Raw genomic sequence first — 11646 nt, forward strand, 5'->3', positions numbered from 1 at the left:
CATTTTTGTCATTATATCCCATTAGGTTTGTCTTGTTAATGTGGTTTGCAGTGGCAGGACTGTGAAGTTGAATTCTGAGAAACGAATGCTCTCTGATTTTCTCACTAAGCCACTGATGCTGAGGGTCAAAGGTTATGGGATTCTGAGTTGCATTTCAGTGTAACCTTTTTTTTTTGCCACTAATGCATTCATTCTGTAATGGCTCCACATGCACCTTCACCTCCCTAGTGAGTAATGCAGCATCAAGACATCCAAAGTGCGTTGAAAGCACATGATTTCACGGTGCCTTTGGTATATAACTGAACTTTAGTTTTACAAATCATACAAACTGGAATGAATGAATATATCAAAACCCACATGAGTGCATAATACTGTTAGTGCAGCTGGCTGTTTTTAGTGAACACACGTGCATAGAGGGTTCCAACAGCTATTTGTGGAGCTCTTGTGATCATGTGCAGTAAAATCACACAAGAAAAATTTAAAAGCAGCAGTGTTTGGATGAAACATTTCATTAGAAAGTTACTTAATTAGAATGTCAGAAACAGAGTTATTATAGGCTTGAAATAAGATAAAAAATAAACTTAAAATATAAAAGAATATAAACTTACTTTTACTTATAAGTGTGTGTGTGTGTGTATTTTTTATATATATATATATATAAACTCTCTCTCTCTCTCTCTCTCTCTCTCTCTCTCTCTCTCTCTATATATATATATATATAACTTAAAACTCTTTTAAAACAATAAAAACTGCAAACTACAATAGAATATCAATAAACTGATCAACTGTTTTCTCAAACAATTAAAAAATAACAGCAAGTAACAATTAAATAAACATGAACTTTTGAAGTAAAAAAACTGAAATGGTATTTTCTTGTAAAATATACTACAGTTATCTTTGTTTAATTTACAACTTTAAATAATAATCATTTATTTTTGTTACAGTACTGAGATCTTGGGCAGTAATGATGATGCTTTACCTTTAGTTTTGGCTTCATATTTGACAAAAATAAAGATTTGGTACTGTTTGTACTTTACAATAAGGTTCCATTTGTTAACTGTATTTAATGCATGAACTACAGTAACAATCAGCAGTACATTTGTTACAGTATATATTCGTTGGTATTAACGTTAGTTAATAAAAATTCAACTGTTCATTGTTAGTCCATGTTAGCTCACATCCATTAACTAACATTATTAGAAACAACTTTTAATTTGAATACAGTATTAGTAAATGTTGGAATCAACTAAGATTAATAAATACTTTAGAAGTATTTTTCATTCATGACGTATGTTAACAAATGAAACTTTTGTAAAGTTTTACCACATTTATAATAGTTTATAATAAAGGCTGAAGTAGAACATTTAGGCCAGAAGAAGAGATCATAACCTGTACAGCTTCACAAGAGAGTAGTGCACGTGAGTGTGAGTTAATGTGTCTGTCTCTCTTTATTGTCACAACCCTTGTCTCATAAAGGTCAGTCTGAAATAGCATACGGTCCTCTCGCCGGGTCTCACGAGTTCATTAATAACCAAAGGATTGGCAGCCGCTGTAATATTCCATGAGAGAGATTGAAGAGCAAGCTCATAGTCAGAACTCATGGAAGAAATCCTATACATAATCTATGTTCCAGCTGCCTTCATTACCCTCATGAAGAACTGTCTCTCTCTCGCTCTCTCTCTCTCTCTCTCTCTCTCTCTCTCTCTCTCTCTCTCTGCAGTGATTGGTTACTCTTTCACTGACTGGAGAGAAAAAAATGAGGTAAATTGTCAATAAGGGGCAAACCCATGATGTGTACACAGTTACTGCACTGTTTAAACAGAAAACACTTATCAGCCGTGGTAATAGAAAAATATTTAACTTCAAGTTCTTAACTAGCATCTGATAACTAACTTCAGTGACATGAAAGGTTGTATTTGTCCTTGGATATTTACAAAGTGTCATTTTTAGACTACAAAAATCTAAATTTAGCAGGATTGACACAGTTTAGATAAAAAGTATGTGAGATAACCATGCTGAAGTGTTCTTTGGCAGCTTGATTGTCTTAAAGGAATAGTAAACACACACACACATGAATATTCAGTCATTATTTAATCACCCTTCTGTCATTCCAAACTGTATGACTTTCTTTATATTGTGGAACACAAGACATCTTTGAGAAATCAACCATTTTAGAAAAATGAGTTTGGAGCATATGAAGGAGAGTAAATAATGCTAAAAAATTTAAATTTCCTATTTTTTTATTGTGACACACACACACAAACACATCGCCTCTTCTCTCTTGCTCTTTTCCTTTTCATCTTTCTCCATTTATCTTTCATCTTTTTCCCTTTTTTAAAGTATGACACACATTCTTCCTTTTAGCAAATAATGACAAGGCCCTTAATGCTGCTCAAATGTCACTGACTTATAAATGCTCTTATTGGACAAGCCAGTGGGAGGAACAGGAGCCTCATTGGTCCCCATATTTAGGAGTAAAGGAACTATTGTTTGTTCATGTGAAGGCAAACTGTTGCTGGGGTGCCATAGCACAAACACTATCTATCTATCTATCTATATTAGACATCACTCTTTAGTAAACATTTATATGGCTCCAACATTAAATAAAACCATTTGAAACACTAATTTTTATCAAACAGTTTTTGGGTTTTAAAATTTAGAGCATGTTTATGTACATACATGCATGTGTATTTCAACATTTGGTTTCTTATATGTCCTCTTTACATAAAGTAGCCAAGCATAAAAAAAAAGAAATATATATATTTATAATTGAGTTCCCACAAGTTTCACTAATTTTGTTGCTGTCTTCTGGATGTGTTTACTAGACAGGTCAAAACCTTTTCATGGCCTCGGTTGCATAACAGAGATTACCCTTCATGCAATTCCACCTACTCCATTGGGCAACCAAGATCACAAAACATTAACTGTAATATTTAACTTTGCATCGTGCTGACTGGGATACATCTCTAATGTGGCAAATATTGCATTAAAACAGATGCCATTGAACACCAAGGTCAGTGAAGAGGAAGTATTTGTATGATGATGGCAGTGAAATCCTTGACACAACTATCCAAGGAGAAAGTGGGCCGGTCAGTCGTTCTCATATTCCTCATATCATCAAGGGCTTCGCATGCACTTGTAGCAGAAGGTCATACGCTCTCTGCGTAACGCCCCACGCCCAAATTCTGCTCCTCCACGAGTCACGCGAACGCGCACGCACTCTCTCACCGGTGCACAGCGGCTCTCACTTGCCCTTCCTGCAGCTAAGGATTCTTATTTAAAATTCCTGCTACAAATGTATGTATATACTTTGAATGGCTGTTTTATTGCTTTGCATATGCCTCATCTAAATAAATTATCTCGATTAGCATTGCGTTAAACCAGTGTCGTTGACATTGAAGAGTGGCGGATAATCGGCTGTTCAGTGATGAATGCAACACTTCCGTGCACCACATCTCGAGGTTAAAAGTTTTTTTGTTGCATTACAAGTGAAGCCACAATCGTATTTCCATTCTGAATTGTTAGCTGAGCAGCCAATGACGATTAAGTGGTGCACGCATGAACATGGAGGAATCCAGAGCACGCTAAACTTGAATTTGGACTTGTTTGGAAAGATCTGATGGAACGAGGCCTATCTGCGAATGTGTGATTAACTCGAGACGCTTAAAATAAGAGCAGATCGATTACCGTCATGATTTTACAATTTACCGTTTGTTTTCAAACGCAATCGTTGCATCCGAATCGTCAAGGACATCATAAGGACGGTTGCGTCGTAATAGCGCCAAAATTAAGTTTTAATACTTTCTCTTTCAGAGTTTTAACCATTTGTGATTTTCTGTTGTATACGAAATTGCAACAACCTATGTATTATTATTATTGTATCTAAAATGAGCAAATATTTATTTGAATTATACAGTAATTTTTCTTTAACTTTTAATAAAATGTGTACATTTTAAACTCAACTTTATTTTTTGCTTGTTTGAATCCATATCAAAATAATTGAACCATAACAAAATTGAAGTGTGTACGTACGGTATGTATGTATATGTTGTTGTTATAATTAACATGTAAGCGCTATCAGCATCCACTCATTATAGGCTCTCCATTCATTAAGAAAGTTATGTTAAGTAGTGCCAGCATTCCAAGATAAGGTTTATCTTGGGTGATATAAAAGCACACGACCGTGTTTTGGCAAGGGAGAGATGCACCTTTTATTGTGGCAATATATGACGTTTTCTTGAATATATCTAATGTCTGACATAATCCTCATGAGCCCATTGAGGATTAGTGTTTCACGTGAGGGCTGTGTGTGTCAGGGTTTGCAAGCTCATAAACCGTCTAGTCAACTGGAATAAACTTGATTGGATGGAATTCTAACGGTCTAAATATAAATTTTACTTGTGTAATGTCTCTCTAAAAGTCCCTTTAGATGCATAAACTTAATTTCAATTTAGTTTATATCAGTAATGGATTTTTCTTTTTGTGTTTTTAATGAACAAAAATGGTAATTGACTAAAGTGAGCACACATTTTCTAAATAATTTTGTGTGTATGTGTAGAAACACTCCTACAGTTTGTCTAGATTAGCAAAGGTGGGCAGAGTGACCTGACTCCAGTGGCTAATTATATTACTGTGTGGGCCTCTGCTTGCAATTTAGGATATGGTAATTTTCTCAGTATGGAGTAATGTTGTAACTCCTTATGTTGACCCACCTTTGGTGCCTGATCATGTTAAGTTTAACTGAAACTTCTACCTAGTTAACATTTCCGGTTTACCCCACTGATAACTGTGGTTGTCCCTGAACTTTTCTTTTTCTATTATTGTACACTCTTAATAGTTTACATTGTGAACATGATCTGTCCCATTCTTCCAGCGTGATCATGGCCTCAGTAATGGAGAAGCTGATCACCCCTCTGGCCAGCGGCCCCGCTGAGCCCCCCAGGAACAAAGTCACAATTGTTGGCGTGGGGCAGGTGGGCATGGCATGTGCCGTCAGCATTCTGCTCCGGGTAAGAGACCTTCACCTTAATCCCCAATGGAGGTTTATTTGTGTATTGAGCTAAGGTTTTTTTTATTTTTATTTTATTTTTTTTAAATCACATTGAATCACATTTACCATTGCTTGGTGAAGTTCCACTGGCAAAATCCAGTGGTTGCAATAGAAATCTGTGCAATCAGGAGTTTCACTTGAGGGCACAAACGTTCCCTGTGCAGATTTCACTCACATGCAAGACCACCACACCTTTATACTATTATTGTGTCAGCTATTTAATCTATTATAATGTTCCATACACTTTGTTCTCGGTCTTGTAGGAGCTTGCAGATGAACTGGCTCTGGTGGATGTTGTGGAGGATAGACTGAAGGGGGAGATGCTGGATCTGCAACATGGCAGCCTTTTCCTCAAGACCCCTAAGATTGTGGCTGATAAAGGTGGGTCGCCCTTCCATTGCATGGGGCTGACTCTTACTGTTAAAAATCTGATTATTATAAATGATATATTAATGTATATTAAGTTGAGATGGACTCATTTTTTCCACTCATTATCTTATGATTTTTGAGCTAAAGTTATAAGGTGTGGTCACAATAGTGAAATTTTAGACAAATGTCAGTTGCTGATTTAAAAAAAAATTTTTTTTTTATTGTCAATAGTGTAGTGACACATGAAGCACATATATCTCTCTCTCTCTCTCTCTCTCTCTCTCTCTCTCTCTCTCTCTCTCTCTCTCTCTCTCAAAAAAAAAAAAACTCATACCCAAGCAGCCTTTGCTCAAACAACTTGAACTCATTGCCAAATCAGCATGGGATAATCTTTCACCCTGACACAAAATTCCAGGTCACATGCATACCTAGTGAAATGACTAGATTTTGCCCGTGAACAGTGAGTGGTAAATGGGACCGTGCCTTAATGCTGAAATGTTTGAAGGTATATGTTTATTTCAATAGAGGTATCCAAAGTTTTTATGTTTATGATTTGTATTTGCTTGACAGACTACTCCGTGACCGCTAACTCTCGTATCGTGGTGGTGACGGCCGGAGTGCGTCAACAGGAGGGTGAGAGCAGATTGAACCTGGTGCAGAGGAACGTCAACATTTTCAAACACATCATCCCTCAGATTGTCAAATACAGTCCTGACTGCACCCTCATTGTGGTGTCCAATCCAGGTGAGCAAACGAACACACTCCCACATCATGCTTAATCTCAATGCTTTCCTGTTTAGCACAACAACCAATGTGAAGAAATACAAGTATATTTTTTCATAGTTAATGGCAAATAAAATATTAGCCCCAGATATTGTACAACTCCTAATGAGATCAAGAATGCAAAATTCTAAATGGCATTCTAAAGATATGTCCCTTTCATACCCCTGTGCATCTGTTCATACAGTGGATGTTTTGACCTACGTGACATGGAAGCTGAGCGGCCTGCCAAAGCACCGCGTCATCGGCAGCGGGACCAACCTGGACTCCGCTCGTTTCCGCTACATCATGGCCGAGAAAATGTGCATCCACTCCAGCAGCTTCAACGGCTACATCCTGGGAGAGCACGGAGACTCCAGCGGTGAGAGGGGGAGCTGGTAGAAAGAATAAGATGGATGCATGTGAACTGCTGCTTGATGTGGCGTGATTTCAGTCAGTCACGGCGTAAAGTGCTGTTTTTGTGTTTAACAGTGCCTGTATGGAGTGGAGTAAATGTGGCCGGAGTGAGCCTGCAGAAACTCAACCCTGACATCGGCACAGATAAAGACAGCGAGAACTGGAAGGAAGCTCACAAGATGGTTGTGGACAGGTAGGGCACATTTTTTGTCATCTGACTGATTGGGAATATATATCAATGCACTTTAGATGACCACAGTGCTGTTGAGAAGGTAAAATAATTTTCAGACACATTTTAATGTTCGAACCCTTATGAAGTGTCTTTTTTTTTATTATTATTATTTGAACACTAAAGAAGGTTTTGTGAAGTGTTTCTTACACTAAAACTCAAAGTTTACACTGTGACCACATCTGTATAGACAGTTTCATCAGGCGCACGCGCCTGGACCTAAGTTAACTTCCGGTCTGTGTTGTGTATATCGGTCTGCCTAGCGGTGCCGTCTACAAACGCAGTTAAAGTCAAGGTTATGAGTAAACTCTGAAGTTGGGCTCAGGTGGTTGTGCTAGGGGATGTGTTTCCCATACATTTATTTATTTTTGGAGACTCGCCACAATTTTAAAACTGATCGATTTTCAAAAAGGCTTCGTTGAATAAACGCAATTAACGTTACGTACTGCACGTTTAATAATAATAATTACTTATATTTATATGTTTAAATATCAAAACGAGGCACATGTGTTTTTTATATCGCTGTATTTCTGAAAGAAAGACTTGCATGTTATATGCCTGATAAAGCAGAGTGTGTGTGCTTTGTTTACAGCTGTTAACGTTACTGGGGAAACCTCTATTTTTCGCGCTTGATGTCTATGCTTTAAAACATCACCTGCTGGCAAAGAATGAATTAGCATTTTCATTAAGTCCGCCCGATCCATGCAGCAAACATATTTTGTTTGTTATCAAAAAAATATCTACTCTAGAAGGACTTGGCTGTTGTTGTTGATTCTATTTGGAAGTCTACCGGAAGTTAAGTTAGGTTCACAAAAGCGCTCATGAGCAGTAACATTTGTTTATGTTGTTGCCGTTGAAACAGTCTATAGCTCCAAAAAGACGCAACCGAAATCACGTACTTTCTAGTAGGTACTACGTTTAGATTTAAACTTTAAAAAGTTGGTTCTATATACAATATCTCCCATTGTGCCACTGTCACATGACCTACCAGCACATTCCATCTCAAATCCATGACCTTATGAGATGGTAAAATGTTAATCAGAAATGCACTTCAGAATCTTCATCTCATCTGTGTACTTTTCGCCTACTGTTTTCAAAATACTATTAATTTTGGACATACTTGTCCTCTCACATACTGCTTATATAGTAGGTATATTTGGATGCAGGGTTTGTATTCCAAATTTTCCTTTTGTGTTCAGAAACAAAGAAATGGCAGCTGCGAGGACTGAAAATGCATGACAGGCTTGAATAATGAAAATAAATATATTTTCTTAATTAGTTGCTGCTATCTTCTCTTAGTGCGTACGAAGTGATCAGGCTGAAGGGATACACTAACTGGGCCATCGGCCTCAGTGTGGCCGACCTGACTGAGACCCTGGTGAAGAACCTGAACAGGGTCCACCCTGTCTCCACCATGGTGAAGGTGAGCGGAGTTTACAGTAGCAGTAGAATCATGATCCTCCATGTCATAGAACTGCACAGATGAAATGTGTAAACATCCTTTTTTGTTATTATTATTATTAGTGATCACTTCATGTGTTTCCTATGGTGTCTTCTGCAGGGCATGTATGGTATTGGTGAGGAGGTGTACCTGAGCCTGCCCTGTGTGCTGAACAGCGGTGGAGTGGGCAGCGTCATCAACATGACCCTGACCGATGAAGAGATTGCTCAGCTGAAGAAGAGCGCAGACACTCTGTGGGGCATCCAGAAAGACCTGAAGGACCTGTAGATCAACCGCTGGACACCTTGCACCGCTTCCCTCAACTCTGTTCACACTCCCTCTGTATCTTTACACGCTCTCTATGTCGGTTCCTTCTTATCACTTGCTTTTGGACACGATTGCTTTTTTTCATGGTGGCTAGTGTAGGCATAATAATCCAAAATGTGGAATGTTTCTTCTAAAGAGAATGATCAAAGGGAAAGATCTTTGGTTCTTCACACTTGCACTTGTTAACCAAGTCATTCTGCGTGGGCAGTGAAGAAAGAACCAACACCTCTCTTGTCTGGACATCATTTAGTGTGATCGTTAGGGAAGGGATCATTCTTATGGCTTTCTGTTAAACTGAAGAGGAGAAGGGACTGAAGTGAAATAGATACAAATGTATTCATTCTTCTGAATCATGCTGTAAGTGTCAGTCATAGGAGTGTGTATAAGAAGTTAATAAATCAATCTTTTCAAATCTGTCTGTTAGCTGTTTTTGTCATCTTCATGCACTAATACAAATATTTTGTACCTTTCTGTGGTTAAATTCAGGAACTTGTAGGATTTTCAACAGTAGTGTGCAAATTATACAATAATAATTTTAAAACGGTTTTTCTCGTTTTTTTTTTTTTTTGCACCATTTCACATTAAGCTAACAGTTTTGAAAACGATATATATATATATATATATATAAACTTTTTAAAAACTGATGTTTAATAAGTGGAAATTTAAGTATTTTTGTCAATGTTCTGAATTGAATAAAAGTGATCTGCAGCAAACGGCCAGGTGAAAATACTCACTCTAAAAATACTTGTAAACCTAAAGCTGTTATTAAAATGTTTGAAACACATTAAAAATAATATTTACCGATTTGTAAAAAAAATAATTAAACTTTAAATAATTAAACTCCCAATTCACACCGTGTCAACAATCAAATACATTTGATTTACTTAACGAAGCCATCAAACAAAATAAAACGTTTATTGCACAAATACAATTACGGACTGAAACAAGCGCGCCATAAAATTCCATGACTGGGAAATAAAAAAAAGCATAATAACAGGCAAGGCGTGCCTGAAATAATTACCCACAGTTTTCCATTCTGATGAAGACTGACAGAAATGTGATTTTCAAGAAGTTTCTGACTGTTTTCTCAGGTAAATCATCATTGGCAGCAGGTGCTTGTGTTTGGGTCTGTCAGTTGGCGCTTCATTTCGCTTCCCAAAGCGCAGCCCAAACGGGTTGTAGTTGAATTTACTGCGTGGTAATCGATGTTGGCAGGAAATATGTGTCGATTCGTCTTTTTCTTGGAAGAAAAAACAAAGGCTTGCGTCGTCTGAGGAACTGGGCTCGTCAAACTGCCTCCGCTCCACTGAGAGATAGTGCTGCTTGGAGTCTGGAAAGTAATATAGGCTTTTCAAAGCACTCTTTAACAAGCTTTTATTTTATTTATTTATCAAGCGTTTCGATTGCAGTGCATCACCTTACCTGGAACGGGCTCAGAATCAGATATATCCATGTCAGTGAATGATGCTCTCAAAGCTGTGGACTGACAGATCATTGCAGACATGAAGAGAATCAGTGCCTTGATTTTCATGCTGCTGAATTGGAAAGCTTATGGAGCACAGCTGAGCCTTTCTCTCTTCAGTGAACAAACCCATGCTCTGCTGTCCTGCTTCAATATAAAGCTTTGCTGCTGACATCCTCTGACCTTATTTTACATGTATGAGTGTCTCTGGCAAATAGGACCTCCCTGTAGCCTCATCCAGAGCGTTTTCACTGTTCACATGTTTTATTTCGTGATAAATTGTACACTGAAATCCACTGTGATTATTCAGATAGCTTCTGAAGTTCTGCAGATCCCACCAAAGCACATTATGTGTGTTTTTATACACATTTGGATTTGAGTTTACTCTCATTTGTTGCCAGGGAAAACATGATATGAAAGTAAAATGAGGGCTTGTTATAGGGAATCATGAATGAAGCCACCGTAATGGTGCACAATCATGGTCATTTTCTGTAACTTGTGGAAGAACACCATAAGCTTTCATTGTAATCTTGTCTTCAGCATTCAGCATACGGTCATGCCTGGATATCATAACAAGAAGAAAATATTCCTGGCATACAGCATTATCTTACATGGTGTGAGTATGAATAATGCAAATGTAGGATTTTTTTTTTTGGTACAGCACATTTGTGATGGTGCACAGATAAAAAGCTATGCCCATTTTTCCAAATCGCGTTTTTGGTACACCTATAGTGTTTATATAACCTATATACTATTTTAAAGCTGTGGAGTAACCCAGTACATATGTGGCTTATCATAGAAATGTCTGTGTGTACATATGCAGGGTGATCTCCCATATCTTTGTGTCAGTGACTCTGAATGTATGTATCGATATAGCCATTTAATATATTTCGAGCTTCTGTAGACCTGTGAATTTAACTAATGATCATGACGAACTCAATTTCATGATGAACTTCACAGTTTATTGAATTGAATCACTGCTATTAAAACACTGTTTTTTGTTTACTTTATTTTGTAGGTTGGATAAATTAACAAACATGGAATTCCTTAACCGAGGAGAGTCCACAAAACCCCCATCCGTTTGTCATGGTGATTTAAAAATGCCAGCAGATCTCTCAGGCATCGATCATAATCAATGGACAGGTAAGGATATTCTGGACAATTTTCACAAGGAATTGCAATTGTATATTTAATTGCATTTTTCCACATGTGGACGCATAAATTGTGACATAGTGTAAATGCAAAATGCATTTGATGTCACCTCCCAATACAAACACGGCCATATTATTGTCCAACCCTTGACACGGATTGACAGGTTTCCATGTGAGGCATTGGAAATTCAGATGCTAAAGTAATTGGGATTCCATTTGAGTTTTGGCAGGTTATTAGAGATGTATTCCAGTCAGCACGATGCAAAGTTAAATATTACAGTTAAAGTTTTGTGATCTTTGTTGCCCAATGGAGTAGTTGGAACTGCATCAAGGGTAATCTCTGTTATGCAACCGAGGCCATGAAAAGGTTTTGACCTGCCTAGTAAACACATCCAGATGACAGCAACAAAATTAGTCAAGGGCCTGCCATTCTATCTGCCG

General features: G+C 37.6%; 2 protein-coding genes across 2 annotated transcripts; one reads left to right on the forward strand and one right to left on the reverse strand.

Annotated features, from left to right (window-relative positions):
- The first annotated feature begins 3128 nt into the window (after window positions 1-3128).
- Window positions 3129-9004, forward strand: LOC127975042 (L-lactate dehydrogenase B-A chain). The gene is made up of 8 exons (XM_052578786.1): window positions 3129-3297; window positions 4874-5009; window positions 5314-5431; window positions 5990-6163; window positions 6387-6560; window positions 6671-6788; window positions 8124-8247; window positions 8386-9004. Exons 2-8 carry the CDS (start codon window positions 4881-4883, stop codon window positions 8551-8553), a joined length of 1005 nt encoding a protein of 334 aa, XP_052434746.1. The 5' UTR covers window positions 3129-3297; window positions 4874-4880; the 3' UTR covers window positions 8554-9004.
- Window positions 9005-9500: 496 nt separating this feature from the next.
- kiss2 (kisspeptin 2) lies at window positions 9501-10358 on the reverse strand. Its single transcript, XM_052572789.1, has 2 exons — window positions 10015-10358; window positions 9501-9922 (listed from the first exon to the last, which is right to left on the reverse strand). Exons 1-2 carry the CDS (start codon window positions 10121-10123, stop codon window positions 9657-9659), a joined length of 375 nt encoding a protein of 124 aa, XP_052428749.1. The 5' UTR covers window positions 10124-10358; the 3' UTR covers window positions 9501-9656.
- Window positions 10359-11646: the final 1288 nt, after the last annotated feature.

Source organism: Carassius gibelio, chromosome A4 (assembly GCF_023724105.1).
Source record: "Carassius gibelio isolate Cgi1373 ecotype wild population from Czech Republic chromosome A4, carGib1.2-hapl.c, whole genome shotgun sequence".
NCBI classification, from domain to species: Eukaryota; Metazoa; Chordata; class Actinopteri; order Cypriniformes; family Cyprinidae; genus Carassius; species Carassius gibelio.

Bases quoted from the DNA above. Each gene is read 5' to 3' on its own strand.
- LOC127975042 (XM_052578786.1), top strand. From the start codon at position 4,881: ATGGCCTCAGTAATGGAGAAGCTGATCACCCCTCTGGCCAGCGGCCCC. The intron at 6,164-6,386 runs GTGAGCAAACGA...CTGTTCATACAG, and splicing joins CATTGTGGTGTCCAATCCAG to TGGATGTTTTGACCTACGTG. The intron at 6,789-8,123 runs GTAGGGCACATT...ATCTTCTCTTAG, and splicing joins CACAAGATGGTTGTGGACAG to TGCGTACGAAGTGATCAGGC.
- kiss2 (XM_052572789.1), bottom strand. From the start codon at position 10,123: ATGAAAATCAAGGCACTGATTCTCTTCATGTCTGCAATGATCTGTCAG. The intron at 9,923-10,014 runs GTAAGGTGATGC...ATTACTTTCCAG, and splicing joins TGATTCTGAGCCCGTTCCAG to ACTCCAAGCAGCACTATCTC.